The sequence below is a fragment of the Delphinapterus leucas genome, chromosome 10, assembly GCF_059928025.1.
Source record: "Delphinapterus leucas isolate spDelLeu-1000000601 "Yukka" chromosome 10, BTC_Dleu_Yukka2, whole genome shotgun sequence".
Taxonomy (NCBI): domain Eukaryota; kingdom Metazoa; phylum Chordata; class Mammalia; order Artiodactyla; family Monodontidae; genus Delphinapterus; species Delphinapterus leucas.
Genome location: NC_143138.1, coordinates 21,416,906 through 21,429,640, shown reverse-complemented (window position 1 = coordinate 21,429,640; position 12,735 = coordinate 21,416,906). Strand labels below are relative to the sequence as shown.

Below are 12,735 nucleotides of genomic sequence, written 5' to 3'. Positions count from 1 at the left end.
TTCTCTAGATACAGTCTAATTATCAGGTCTGCTCTTTTAAGAGTAACTGACAATTTCCTAGCCTGGCCTTGAGAGTAGGAGCTCTGAGAACAGGAGGTAGCACAGAAGTTGATCATTATTTATATAAAAGGAGTTCAAGACTCTTCCCACAAAGGAGGTGTGGGGGAGTGCGTGCTGCAGGTTTCTTCAAGTGAAAAAAAAAATTCAGTCATTTTTGCTTATATAAATGCCAGTGACCTGCATCAGAATTTTGTCACCTCCTTAAAGAAGATGCCAGACAGTGAAGAACAGAGTTCAGGAGATAAAGTAGCCATTTAAATCTCAGGACTTTTTTCTGTCGTAGTTTTGAAATATCTATGAAGAAATGTCATCTTGGTATTTTTTAATTTCTCAAGGCTTCCATTATGTAGGAATTTTATTTATCCCATAGCAGAGAGGTGGACACTAGCAGAGAGGAATGGATCTCAGGTTATAGGATATGCTTTGGTTGGAATCTGAGCCACTCCTACAGTATAAGGAAAAGAAGTTTCTGTATCCAGGTGAAGGGTCCTCCTGTTTCAAAGGAGATCCCAAAATAGAGAACACCAGAGTCAGCCTGAAATAGACAAAAAGACTCTTGTCCTTTTGCCACTATGATTCCTATATGAGGGAACAGAATTTATTTGGGAATTTGTCATTAACCATGGAAGATCCTGCTTTGTTCCATTAATTCGATCTATTCATAGATACCGTCAGATCAAATGCAGAGCACCGAGAATGTGTGATCACTATCTGGAGGTTGCTTATTAGTTCCGAGTTCCTTACCAGGACCTCCTGTTTTAAGATAACTCATGCAAGTGGTTACTATAGGGCCTGGCCAGCACGAGCGGTTTCGGTCAGTGGTTCCCCTAACAATATGACAAGAGGAAAGTCAAAGAAGTTTACCTCTCTCTGGATTTGTTTACATCTCAAGAGGATGGTGTGGAGAGGGGAGGGAAAGGGGGACTGATATGAATGACCTCACAGTGTGATGGAACCTGTATTCTAGACCCTGTCTTGGACACACCTCTGCCTCAGTTGGGCTCAGACAGGTGCCTGGGCCATGGATGAACTCACCCTTGCACAGGGTCATTCATCTCGATCTTGGACTACTGAGAAAGCATGAAGGCTCAAGGTCCAGGTCCAAAATATGTATCATTACTGAGGCCTCTGAGCAATGTAGTTCTGAGCAGATTACTTTGGGGCCAGGAGAAATCTGGAACCACAGTTCTGGGAGGCTAATGGCCCAGCATTGCCCAAGAAGACCAGGAAACAAGGAGTGGGTCTATTGGTGAAGGACAGTATTTTCAGGGGCCACTTCTTATTTGGTCCATATTTTTCTTCACTCCACCTCTAGGCAGAGTCCCAGGCAGAAACTAAAGGCCATACTCAAGCAGTTTAATTGAAGAAAATTTAGCCAAGAGAGGGAACCAGCAAAGGACAGTGGAACACTAGCATCTAACAATTGCAGGAAAACATTACCACCCCTGAGCCTGAAAGAGCAAGAGCAAAAGAAGAATGTATTCATTTCCTATGGCTGCTATAATGAATTACCACAAACTTGGTGCCTTAAAACAACAGATTTCTTTTCACAGTTCTGGAGTCCAGAAGTCTGAAATCAGTTTCACTAGGCCAAACTCAAGGTGTTGGCTGGTTCACACTCCTTCTGGAAGTTCTAGGGGAGAATTAGCTTGGTGGCTAAAGCAGTATGTGAATTTAATGAGGATGTTTTTAAATAGGAGAGACATACTAGACTTGTTTAAAGTGATAAGGAAATGAGTCACTAGAAAAGGAGAGATTGAAAAGTGGAAAGAGTGTGAGAGCAAAGTCCTAAAGGAGAAAGAAATGGTGTCTCTGACAATGTTGGGATGGATAGAAGCTAAGTGGTGGGCGTGGAAAGTGTGAAGGACAGAAGGTTGTGCGTGGGGAGCAGATGGCAGGCACCTTGTAAAAGCAGAGGCGGAGGAGGACTTCTGGAACAGGAATTAAAAAGGGAAGGATAAGATTCACCGGTGGGAGAGGAAAAGCACGGGCAGCAGATGCTGCATTACCCACAAGCGCGGGGATTCCTGCCTGCCAAGACCCCAGGGTTCCAGATAAAAGGCAGAATGTTTGCTGGATGATTCATCCACGTGGACATTAATTGATTCAACAAATGTTTACTGAGCAGTTACTCTGTCATGATGTCACTCAGAATGAAATGAGACGTGAAATACAGCAGAAAACTATAAGCCAGATGCCAAAGTCATGTACATAGGAGATCAGGAGGAGACTAAGATGCAGGAGAGCATGACGGTAAAAGGAGTGCTCTGTAAAGAGTTGAGACTTACTTTAGTTTCAGAGGTACTGTGAAAAAACTAGTCAGAAGATGGGTCCCAGGAAAAGGAATCAGTCAGCATCACAGAGATGACAATGGAAGTGAAAATTCTTCATTTGGGCAGTGGTCAAAGGATGACTTGAACATGAGGTTGGAAGGAATTAGCTGGCCACACTGCTCCAAGAGGAATGCTGGTATACATTAAAAAAAAAAAAAACTTATTACAGAAAATTTCAAATAGACACAAAATAGAAAAGTGAACTTCAGTGTATTCTTCACCAAGATTAAACAATAATCAACATTTGCCAGTCTTGTTTAGCAATCCCTCCCTGACTCCCCTTTTATTTATTCCTGGAATACTTTAAAGTTAGACCCAGACATCATTTGTCTCGTCAGTATGTATCTTTTAGCCAGTAGGACTTTTTCTTCCTTTTAAACATAACCATAATATCATTATCACAACTAATAAAATTAACAGTAATTTTTAAAGTTGTTTTGACAACAGCAGACTGAAGCATTTGTTAGGGGTTCTAAATAAAATCACTGGTGTTTAGGAAGCCTGAAAAGAAATGCTTATACAGGGACAGGATTAGTTCTTTGACAGTACCACTAAAAATTATTTTGGAAAATATTAACATGGGGAAATTTCAAGATGAATGTATATAGTAAATCCTTTGTTACGTATAAACTATAACTTTTTGTTATGTATAAACGTGTACACACAATCCATCTCCATATCTAGCATATGCAGATACACAGATCTAAGAAGAAGAAAAAAAGTCTGAAAGAACATTTACTAATATGTCCAGGGATTATCTGAGTGATGGGACCAGTGTTTATTTTTTGCTTTTCATCCCTTTATGCTTTTCAGCGTGTGTGCCTGTGTGTGTGTGTGTCAGGGTGAGGGGTTGGGCGGCAGGGAGAATGTTGAGGAAGGATCGTAGCCTCTTTAACGGAGCTGAATTAATATTTAGCGAAGAAAGTGACTCATCTTCAATCTCACAGCCCACAAATCAGAAAAGCGGATTAATACATAGTAGGCACGGAAAACACATGTTAAATGAATAAAATCTAACGGAAAAGGGTGGAAGCTTCACTCTGGTTTATCAATTTTTTAGAAAAAGAAGTGACAGAGATTCAGGCTAGGAGACCATCCAGAAACGAGGCCCAGTGGTATCGCCACATCACGTTGCGTGGCACCGCCCACCCCGACAGCCTTTAGAATCTTCAGCAGAAAGTCGATGACGTCACATAAGGTTTTCAGTGAGGATGGGAATTGGTCGTAAGACTTCTGGGAAATGGAGTCTGGGCGCTGTGACGACTGCGAGTCTCCGAGGTTTCTGGGAATTGTAGTTCTCAGATGTAGGATCAGCTCTTTGGCCGATCTTGCTTCAGAGCGCCCCCGGGGAAGCGGGAAGATGGCGTCTGGGGTGGTCGCGGGACCCCATCCGGTGGTTCTAGGAGTGGCCATCGCAGCCTTGATGAGGGGAACTGGAGCACACAATGGTTACCATAAAATTCCGGGAGCACAGCCAAAGCGCAGAGCTCTGAGGCTCTTACCCCCGCGGTGGTCTTCGCACTCACGCGCCTCCTTCCCTACCCGGGTTCCCGAGGAATGGCCTAGGCGTCCGGACGTGCAAGGACAGGGACGGCAGCTGGCCTCCGCTGGAGCCACCTGCAGGGCTCGCAGAAGAGGGCCCACGCTGAGCGCCTAGATGTGGGCTCCGTGCAAGGACGGAGATTATTTTGAAGACATTGTTCAGTGTGAGCCGAGTCACAGTGCTTTTGGCTGCATTGGAAAACCCTCTGTTTCTCCTTAGAATAAAGCTCCCCACTCCAGATCGCTCTTATCTTCTGACCCAATTTCCCCACCAGAAATCCCAAAAGTGTTTGGTTCCAAATCGACTTTAAAGATGCAAGTTAATCATATCAGGCGTTCAGCTTTTTAATGTTTTGTATTCATGGCTAACTGCTGAGTGTGTATCAGAAATTCCTCCCTCCATACCCTAGGTAGCTTACAGGAAAGTTAACAACAGCAATTAAGGAAGTGCTGGTCTCTCTTCTTCCTTGCCCGTATCTAGTCACCAGTTTCATAGGATCCTTACTTTATACTGTCTCCTCATCTGACCACTGCTCTGTTCCATAATACCACTATTCTAATACTTCAGCTTCTCACCTAGTTTCTGCATGCTGTCTCTCTCATTTCCAAACCACCTTGTCTCCTCTACCAAATTAATCTTCTCCCCGAAACGAAATTTGTATTACCATGATCAAAAACCTCCTGTAATTCCCTCATTGCCTAAATGATTAAATCCACACACAAGCTAGTACTCAGGGCAGCCACTGTCTAGTTATCCAATTCCAAATAAACTTTCTTATTTTTATTTCACTGAACTCCCTGCCACAGACAGTCCAGTTCATCTATTGGAACAAACAGAGCATTTTCCTACCTCTATACCTTTACTTACACAGTTCTTTCTTTCCCAGATCTTGCCAGGGCCCAGCTTAAGAGATCCAGTAGTGGGGTCAAATCCTGATCCTTGGGTAAGCTATTTAACATGTGTAAATTTCAGTTTCTTCATCCCATAATGTGGTAAGTTAAGAGACTCAAAAAGAGCTTTTCTTCTGGCACCCAGTAATTACTTGATTATCTCTACCCTCTGCTCCTTCTAACCCCACTCCACCCCAAGAAGAATCTCTATATTTGCCTTTCTGAGACTTCTACTATGAACTAAATATTTATTCACTGGAAAACATACTATATGCTAGGTGTGGTAGAGAACACATAATTTAATTTTAATTTTTTGTTATCAAGCACATTGTATAATTACATGAAGGCCAGTGGAGAAATTCATCTTAACTCTATTAGGCTTTCCTTGAAGAATGGACATTTTCTCCCCTTCCAAATACAATGTAAGCAAATGACCATCTCACTTTCATACCTGAATAACTATCTGGCATACCATAATTTGTCATGATCTTGATCTTCTAGGCATTTTCTTCTTTAATACCGATTTGTATTTTTTCAGTTTTGTATTTTATCATATCTTGTAAGCCGCCTTGAGTCATTTTTGACACACAATAGAGTTATAATAAATAGATGACAATTGTCTGTGATGGCAGAAGAAATATCTTCTTACTTATTTGACTGTGATCCTAGTTTTCCATTCTGTGGAGTTACAGACACTTTAGGGATGAAATGAAAGACTACAGGCAGATATGAAGGAATAGAATCATAACAATTAGCATTTATTGAACACTTACTATATGTCAGGCACTGTTTTCATCACTTTATATGAATAAGCCCACATACTCCTTAAAACAGTCTCATGAAGTGGAAAGCCAAGAGGCCAGCATCCCAGGAGCTCTGAAGGAGTCAGTCCCAAGGCTTAATGTATATAATTCAAGGTAGGACAAAAAGGACAAAAATATTTATGAGGTAATCTCACCATTCAAAAGAGTAAAGTGACTGCATTATTAAATTAAACCCTCCTGATTTAGATTAAAACTACAATCCAGGCCTGCATTGTACTATGTATTAGATGGGGCTACTAAGAGATTTAAGACAATTTCTAACTTCGAAAAAGTTCATGGAAAAAAGCACCTGACAGAACCAGAAAACAGAATAAGAAAGTATGTAATACGGGAGAATAAGGTAAACCATCACTGTAAAGGACTTCTAAGGGGGGGGGTGCTGAAATTATCACAGAGGAGGCAGGACCTGACCAGGGCCTTTTATAAAGTATGGATAGATTTCTGGAGATACAGGGAGGAAAGCAGGGTATGTAAAAGGGTGCCACGGAATAGTGTGAAGCGGAGCCAAGTGTGAAGAGAAAGGGTGTCGTAGAGACAAAGGACAGGGCTGCCCAGTTGTACTGGGGAGTAAAGGAAAATAAGTAAATAGATCCAACTGTGCAAGGTCTTCAAGTTAAAGTACTTTGAACTTTTTCCTTGGGACAATGGGAAACTGTGGATTCTTTCTGAACCAAGTGGTAGTTTAGTCAGGCAGCTATATAAAGACAGGGAGACAAGAGCAGCAACAATGTGTTTACTCTGGTAATCTAGGCCCAAACTACTGAGGACTTGGCAGCAGCAGTAGGAGTAGAGAGAAAGAAATCAACTATCAAGACATTTCAAATAAATCCTAGCAGACTGATTACCCAGGATAGATAAAGAGGAATCAGCAAGCAATAATTTTGGGGCATTTAGTGACTGCTCAGCACTGTGTGATGTTTTATAGGGATCTAAAACAAGATTTCTGTTTTCAAGAAGCTTACAATCTAATTGAATAACATGAAGTACTGTAAGCCAATAAAATGAAATTATTCTGGTCCAACTCTTGCCCAAGTCACAGAGCTGATCATTGTTAATCAGAGAAGTGCTGGGAGGTAGGAAAAGTGTGGATCAGCACAGAATAATGGATCCCAGAAGCTCACGTTTTAAGGCATAGGAGTGGCCAAAAGTACCAATTCTGCAAATGTCAAGTAGGAAGAGGACTGAGAAAAAGGCACTAAGTTTGTCTTTGACAGATCAACTTAACAAGGGTGGTGAGAGTCAGAACCAGATGGTATATGTTTCATGAAGTCTGTAAACAAAAGAAAAGTTTTTAAAATAGGACAGCAATTTTTTAAAAGATAATGGAGGAACTAAGATTTTTAGGACCTTCTTGGTAAGGATAAGATAAAATAACACTGGGATTAGTTAGGCACATTAGAACTACGGGCTATACTTTGAGGAAACTATGCTATAGCAAAAAAGGTAAGGGAGGAAGGAAGAGAAAAATTTGTCCATATAATTCGAGACTGAATTTTTTATCCCCAAACTGGTGGGAATTTTTTATCCTAATCTGAAGCCAGCTCCTTCTCTTCTGCCACTGGAGCCAGCAAGCATGAAAATACACACACATGGGATTTCCTCTTTTAAGTGAAGGAGCTGATGTGGTTGGGAAAGAGAGGGTTCACTGGTTGTTCAGGGATCCAAGCTCCATGGAATAGATAAGGTGAGGAACTTCAAGGTGTTAGGTAGCTGTATATTCTAAGATTGGAGCCCTCCAGAATATTAGAGTGAATATGTTAGGTTTTAAAATTCATCCCCTTGTTGGATTGATCACTCATTTGAGCATTTAGTTTACAAAAAGGAAGGAAGGCTAGCTTGAAACTGGCTTAGCCCTAGCTAGTAGGAAGGAAAATTCAAACAAGTATATATGTTTCTTTTCAGCTGTGGGAGGTTATGCTGTGTGCTCTTGTGCTAACATTAAGGAAAGCACAGATATTACTCTTTAGTGTGAAGTTGCTGATGTCTGATGAGAGATGAACTCTGACTGAAGGCTTTTCCACAGTTATTACACTTGTAAGGCTTCTCTCCGGTATGAGTTCTCTGGTGAATAATAAGGGAGGAGCTCCGACTGAAACCCTTTCCACACTCTCTACACTCGTGGGGCTTTTCTCCAGTGTGTATTCTCTGATGTTCAACAAGGGATGAGCTCCGACTGAATACCTTCCCACAATCACTGCACTCATAGGGGTTCTCCCCAGTGTGTGTTCTCTGATGTTCAATAAGAGATGAGATCCAACTGAAAGCTTTTCCACATTCACTGCATTCATAGGGATTCTCTCCAGTGTGTATTCGTTGATGCTGAATTATGGTTGAATGGTCGCTGAAGGCTTTCCCACATTCATTACATTTGTAAGGTTTCTCTTGAGTATGAGTTCGCTGATGCTGACTAAGGTTAGTGCTTCGGCTAAAGGCTTTTCCACATTCATTACATTCATATGGTTTTTCTCCAGTATGGATCCTCTGATGTAGACTAAGGTGTGTACTCCGGCTAAAAGCTTTTCCACATTCACTGCATTCATAAGGTTTCTCTCCGGTGTGAGTTCTTTGATGTTCAATAAGGTGTGTACTTCGGCTAAAAGTTTTACCACATTCATTGCATACAAAAGGCTTTTCTCCACCATGAATTCTACTGTGGACAATAAGGTCTGATTGGTAATTAAAGGCTTTACCACATTCATTGCATTTACAAGGTTTTCTTTGCAGAAAGAGTTTTTGGTGTTTAATTAAGCCTGAATTATCTTTGGAGTTTTTCCTAGATATGGGGGACATAGCTCCCTTTGGAATTTTCTGCCGTGTATTAAGCTTTGAGCTTAGACTAAATTCACTGGATTCAGGGCCTCTCTCCCTAGTGAAAATTTCCTTGAGGGTCATTGACACTTTTCTGATTGCTGTTTTCTCAAAAGAAGATTTCTTCTGTGGAGGACATTTTGTCTGCCTTGATAACTGGCCCTCATTTTTACAGGCTTCCTCATTCATAGGACGTTGGGCAGTATTCCTTCGGAGACTTTCCATTGCTGACCCTGGAAACTCTAGTTCTTCAGAAATAGCCTGATTGGTGTTGATGCTTTGGTTCAGTTCAAATATCCCTATCTGAAAGACATTTAAAGTGCAAATATCACCTGTGTCTAGTGTGGAGAGCAAGGAAAATAAACCAACAGGGAAAAAAGACAACTAATTTGCAATTCATGCACACTAGCAACTTTATATGGGCAGAAACTTAAAAGGGACAATGAAAGAGAAGTGAACAAGGCCAGAAGTGATAACAGAGTTTTCACAGTGGATGCACAGAGACATCAAGAAATACAGGTAGGGGCTTGGTTAAATGCTGAGCCCCCAAAATGGACATAAGCAGATATACCAATTGATGAGCAGAGAACAGGGGATTAGAAAGTAAAATGAGCTATTAGCTATTGTAGCCAATTAGTTATGGTAAATGAGAGACAGGAAAGGGATGAGAAAAGTAAAGACTCTCAAATGTAGAAAACATAACCACCACCACCCTGCCAAAATGCAAAAAGTGAGGAAGACTCTATCAAGCTTGGATGCAACCACTTTCTTGGCAAAGAGAGAAAACAGAATTTCAGAAATGCTAACTATTACCCTGCTATCCCCATTTGATCTCCCTTTGATCCCCCAACCCTTCTTCCAGCTAGTTTAGGTACTCTTCTAAACAAGTCTACAACCACAGACTTCAGAGGATTAACAGAGCTCATCATAACAGATCTTAACTTAGAGTTCATCAAGGCCACCTTGCTTATTTGACAGATAGAAAACAGAGTAACTTAAGTCACCCAGCAAATTGCAAGAGCTTAGACTAGAACTCACGTCTCCGAAATTTCAAATTAGTGGCCTTTTCATGATACTACTCACCTAGACAGATATTTTTGGTCACTCCCCTCTTCAGCTCCCTGAAGATCCAGTGTCTACAGTTGTTCTTTCTCCAACTGGGTGATCATGTCCAATTCACATGCTGGGATCCCTGCTGGTTGTAAATGATTTAACACAAGGCTATTGGTGCTGGAGACACAGGGCTATTGAGAGCTCAACATTAATGCTTTGATCTATAGAAAAGATAGTGTGTGGGAATTCCCTGGCGGTCCAGTGGTTAGGACTCCACGATTTCACTGCCGAGGGCCTAGGTTAAATCCCTGGTCGGGGAACTAAGATGCCACAAGCCACACGGTGCAGCCAAAAAAAAAACCCCAAACAAACAAACAAAAACCATAGTGTGCATTTTTAGAGGCTGTGGCAGGAGGGGCTGGAGAAAATGGGTATCTGAAAGTTCTGGGCTAAAACTGGTTCCAAAAGAAAGGTTATACACATACCCATCAGAATCACTTATGGAACTTGTTACTGTAGATACTGGGCATGACTTCAGACCTAGTTAAGTACTATGAGGCCCAGGCATTTGCATTTATTAAGTTCGTATGACTCGACAAGTTGAATTGTCCAAAATGAACCTTAGAAACACTCTATAGGTTGCCTGAAAAATGTGTTCACTGGGACCAGCCTTTCTACCAAACATTCTTCTCAGAGCCAGAGGGTCTAAAACATAAACTCAGCTTCCCTTAGGACAGGTGACTTCTTCCTTCTGCTGGAAGGGCCAACACTTCCCAAGGATCTCAAGGTTTCCAGGTATTAGGCAGCTAGCTTTCCCAGACGATTCCTTTAAAAAGCTGGCACCCCACATTCAGACTGTACCAAGCAGTCTGTTTATCTCCCCACTCACAAGGTTGTTCTAACATTTGCCTTATAATAAGGAAGAGCAGCAAGGCCCTCTCCTAGAATACTGACCTAAACTCGTGCATAGCAGAGCATCCTGGCTCTGGCAACCTTTCTGTTGGTAAAATGGGGAGGATATGGGAATCTGTGCCTACTCTTCCAGCCCTTCTCTGGACTCTATGTTTCCCCACTGAAGTTTTTTCTTTAACCCATTTTCTTGTAAATTCACTCAAGAGCCCTTGGGCATGACAGTAGGCAACAAATTGTATAATAGTTCCCCTAATGTTTCTGCTCACAGCACAATTTAAGATCCACTAGGTTAAGAGTTGATCTGGTTTCACAAGTCTTGCCTTTCTCAGAGACTGGGAACCTCCCACATGTGGAAATGAATCCTGGAGGATGTTCCCGAAGAAGCCATCCATGGAGAACCTCAAGAGCAACATGACGATGCTGTCTGTGTCCAGCTTTGCCAAGAACATGCCTTTCAACTGAAAGCAGGGAATGCAAAACTCTACCACTAGGTTGACTGAGAAGTCAGAATTTCTAATTTATTTAGAACCTTGCAATAAAATCAAGTTGCATACTTTTTGGCGCTAACATTCCTTAGTAGGCATTTGTCTTACTGCTTAGGTTGGCTGGCCTACATTCTTGCAGCCCAGATCCTTAAGCTACTCCATCATTATTCTGTTGGCAGTTCACTGTTACTTCTCTCCTCTATTACAGTAATCCTCAAGGCAGCAATATCACCTCCTAGGGAGAGTTTTGGGAATTTGTGAGGGTTTGTGTGTGTGGTTTTTTTGTTTTGTTTTGTTTTGGTTTGGTTTTGGTTTTGGTTTTGGTTTTGGTTGTCATGTTGATTGGATGGGGCTATTAGAATTTAGTGAGGGCCAGGGATTCCTGTAAAACAAAGAATGTCCCTTATCCTGCCAGACTTTCAAAAGAGTTGTTAATGGTTACCTGAGACTGGAACTACTTTACAAATAAATACAAAGTATTTTGCACAACTTTGCTATGTATTGGAAAATCAAGGAAATATACTTCTTTTTCTTTGAATGATATTCGGAATTGTTCGCCATTTTAGGAAAATCAAGCCACTCATGATATTAGATTCACAAATACGACATTCACATATCCGTCTGCATTTGTAGCTGTTGTATTCACATGATTCTATGAATAGGTACAAGTGTCTATTTCATCCAATCATTTACATGCTGAAAAACTATTATTCTATTATAAATTACTTTCCTTTTCTTTCTCCTTTATATTACAGTTAAGGTAACGTAATGATATTCTGGAAATTATATCTATAGGTAGTTAATATTATCTATAAATTTTATTTCAAGATAGTAAAGGGGATGGTAGGTTTGAAAGGTAGAAAATTACTTCTCTAGTGCAATAGAACTAAAGTATTAACAGTTACACAATAGATAAATAATGACTGTCCCAGGCGGTAAATTGCAAAGCCTCTAAAGCCTTAAAGCAAAAGTCCTTGTCCCCAACAGAAGTCCTTGAAGATCTGAGAACACCCAGACTGCCATAAAGGTGACATAGGAGCAGTGGGAATTTTGTACATAGTGGAATATTATTACATTATTACATATTACATTCCATCTTGGAGAAGAGATATTGTTGAGAAGAGATTTTGTTCAGGTTTTTGGAGACAAAGGGAAACCAGGAAGATCTGAAATGTGAAGATCTTTATAAACTGACTCACTAGAACCATTAAAACATAGGACATCTAAAAGTAGGCAGGATCTCCTGAACAGAGAGAGAACTAGGACAGAGTTCAAAGGAGAGGGCCAATTTGAAGTTGAGAGTTTACTCTCATACTTATTAATACCTTGATGATTGGTAAAATATGCCAATTTGATATAAGATAATTATAATTTAATGTGTATATAGTGTGCAGTACAAGAGTCCCAAGATGTAGTTGTTTTTGCATTTCAAATAAGCTCATGACATGTGTAACTGTATTATGCATTATGTGTTTGTATATGTGACACCTATGACAGACACACAGAAACCACATTGGGGAAAGTTTCTACATTAAAAAAAAAAGAACCCAACTGTGAAAGGAACGTGAGTTGGAGGTGCAGCCTCTGGAAAGGCCCGTTTTTGGTCTTTTCTCTTGGGTCTGCCTATTCTAAGCATTTTATGAATACGGACTCATTTTTGTCTCACAACAATGAGAGGGTTACTATTATTATTTCCACAATACAAATGAAGAATTTGAGATACAGAAAGGATAAGTAATTTGGCCCAAGGCCAAGTGATAAATCCTGGACTCAAACTCACTACACTACATCATACTTACTTCTTCTCAACAAGCAGGGAAAAAACAC

At 40.8% G+C, this 12,735-nt stretch overlaps 1 protein-coding gene across 1 annotated transcript; it reads right to left on the bottom strand.

The window, feature by feature from the left end:
* Positions 1-2,211: 2,211 nt before the first annotated feature.
* ZNF391 (zinc finger protein 391) lies at positions 2,212-10,740 on the bottom strand. Its single transcript, XM_089918478.1, has one exon. It carries the CDS (start codon positions 8,681-8,683, stop codon positions 7,607-7,609), a length of 1,077 nt encoding a protein of 358 aa, XP_089774604.1. The 5' UTR covers positions 8,684-10,740; the 3' UTR covers positions 2,212-7,606.
* Positions 10,741-12,735: the final 1,995 nt, after the last annotated feature.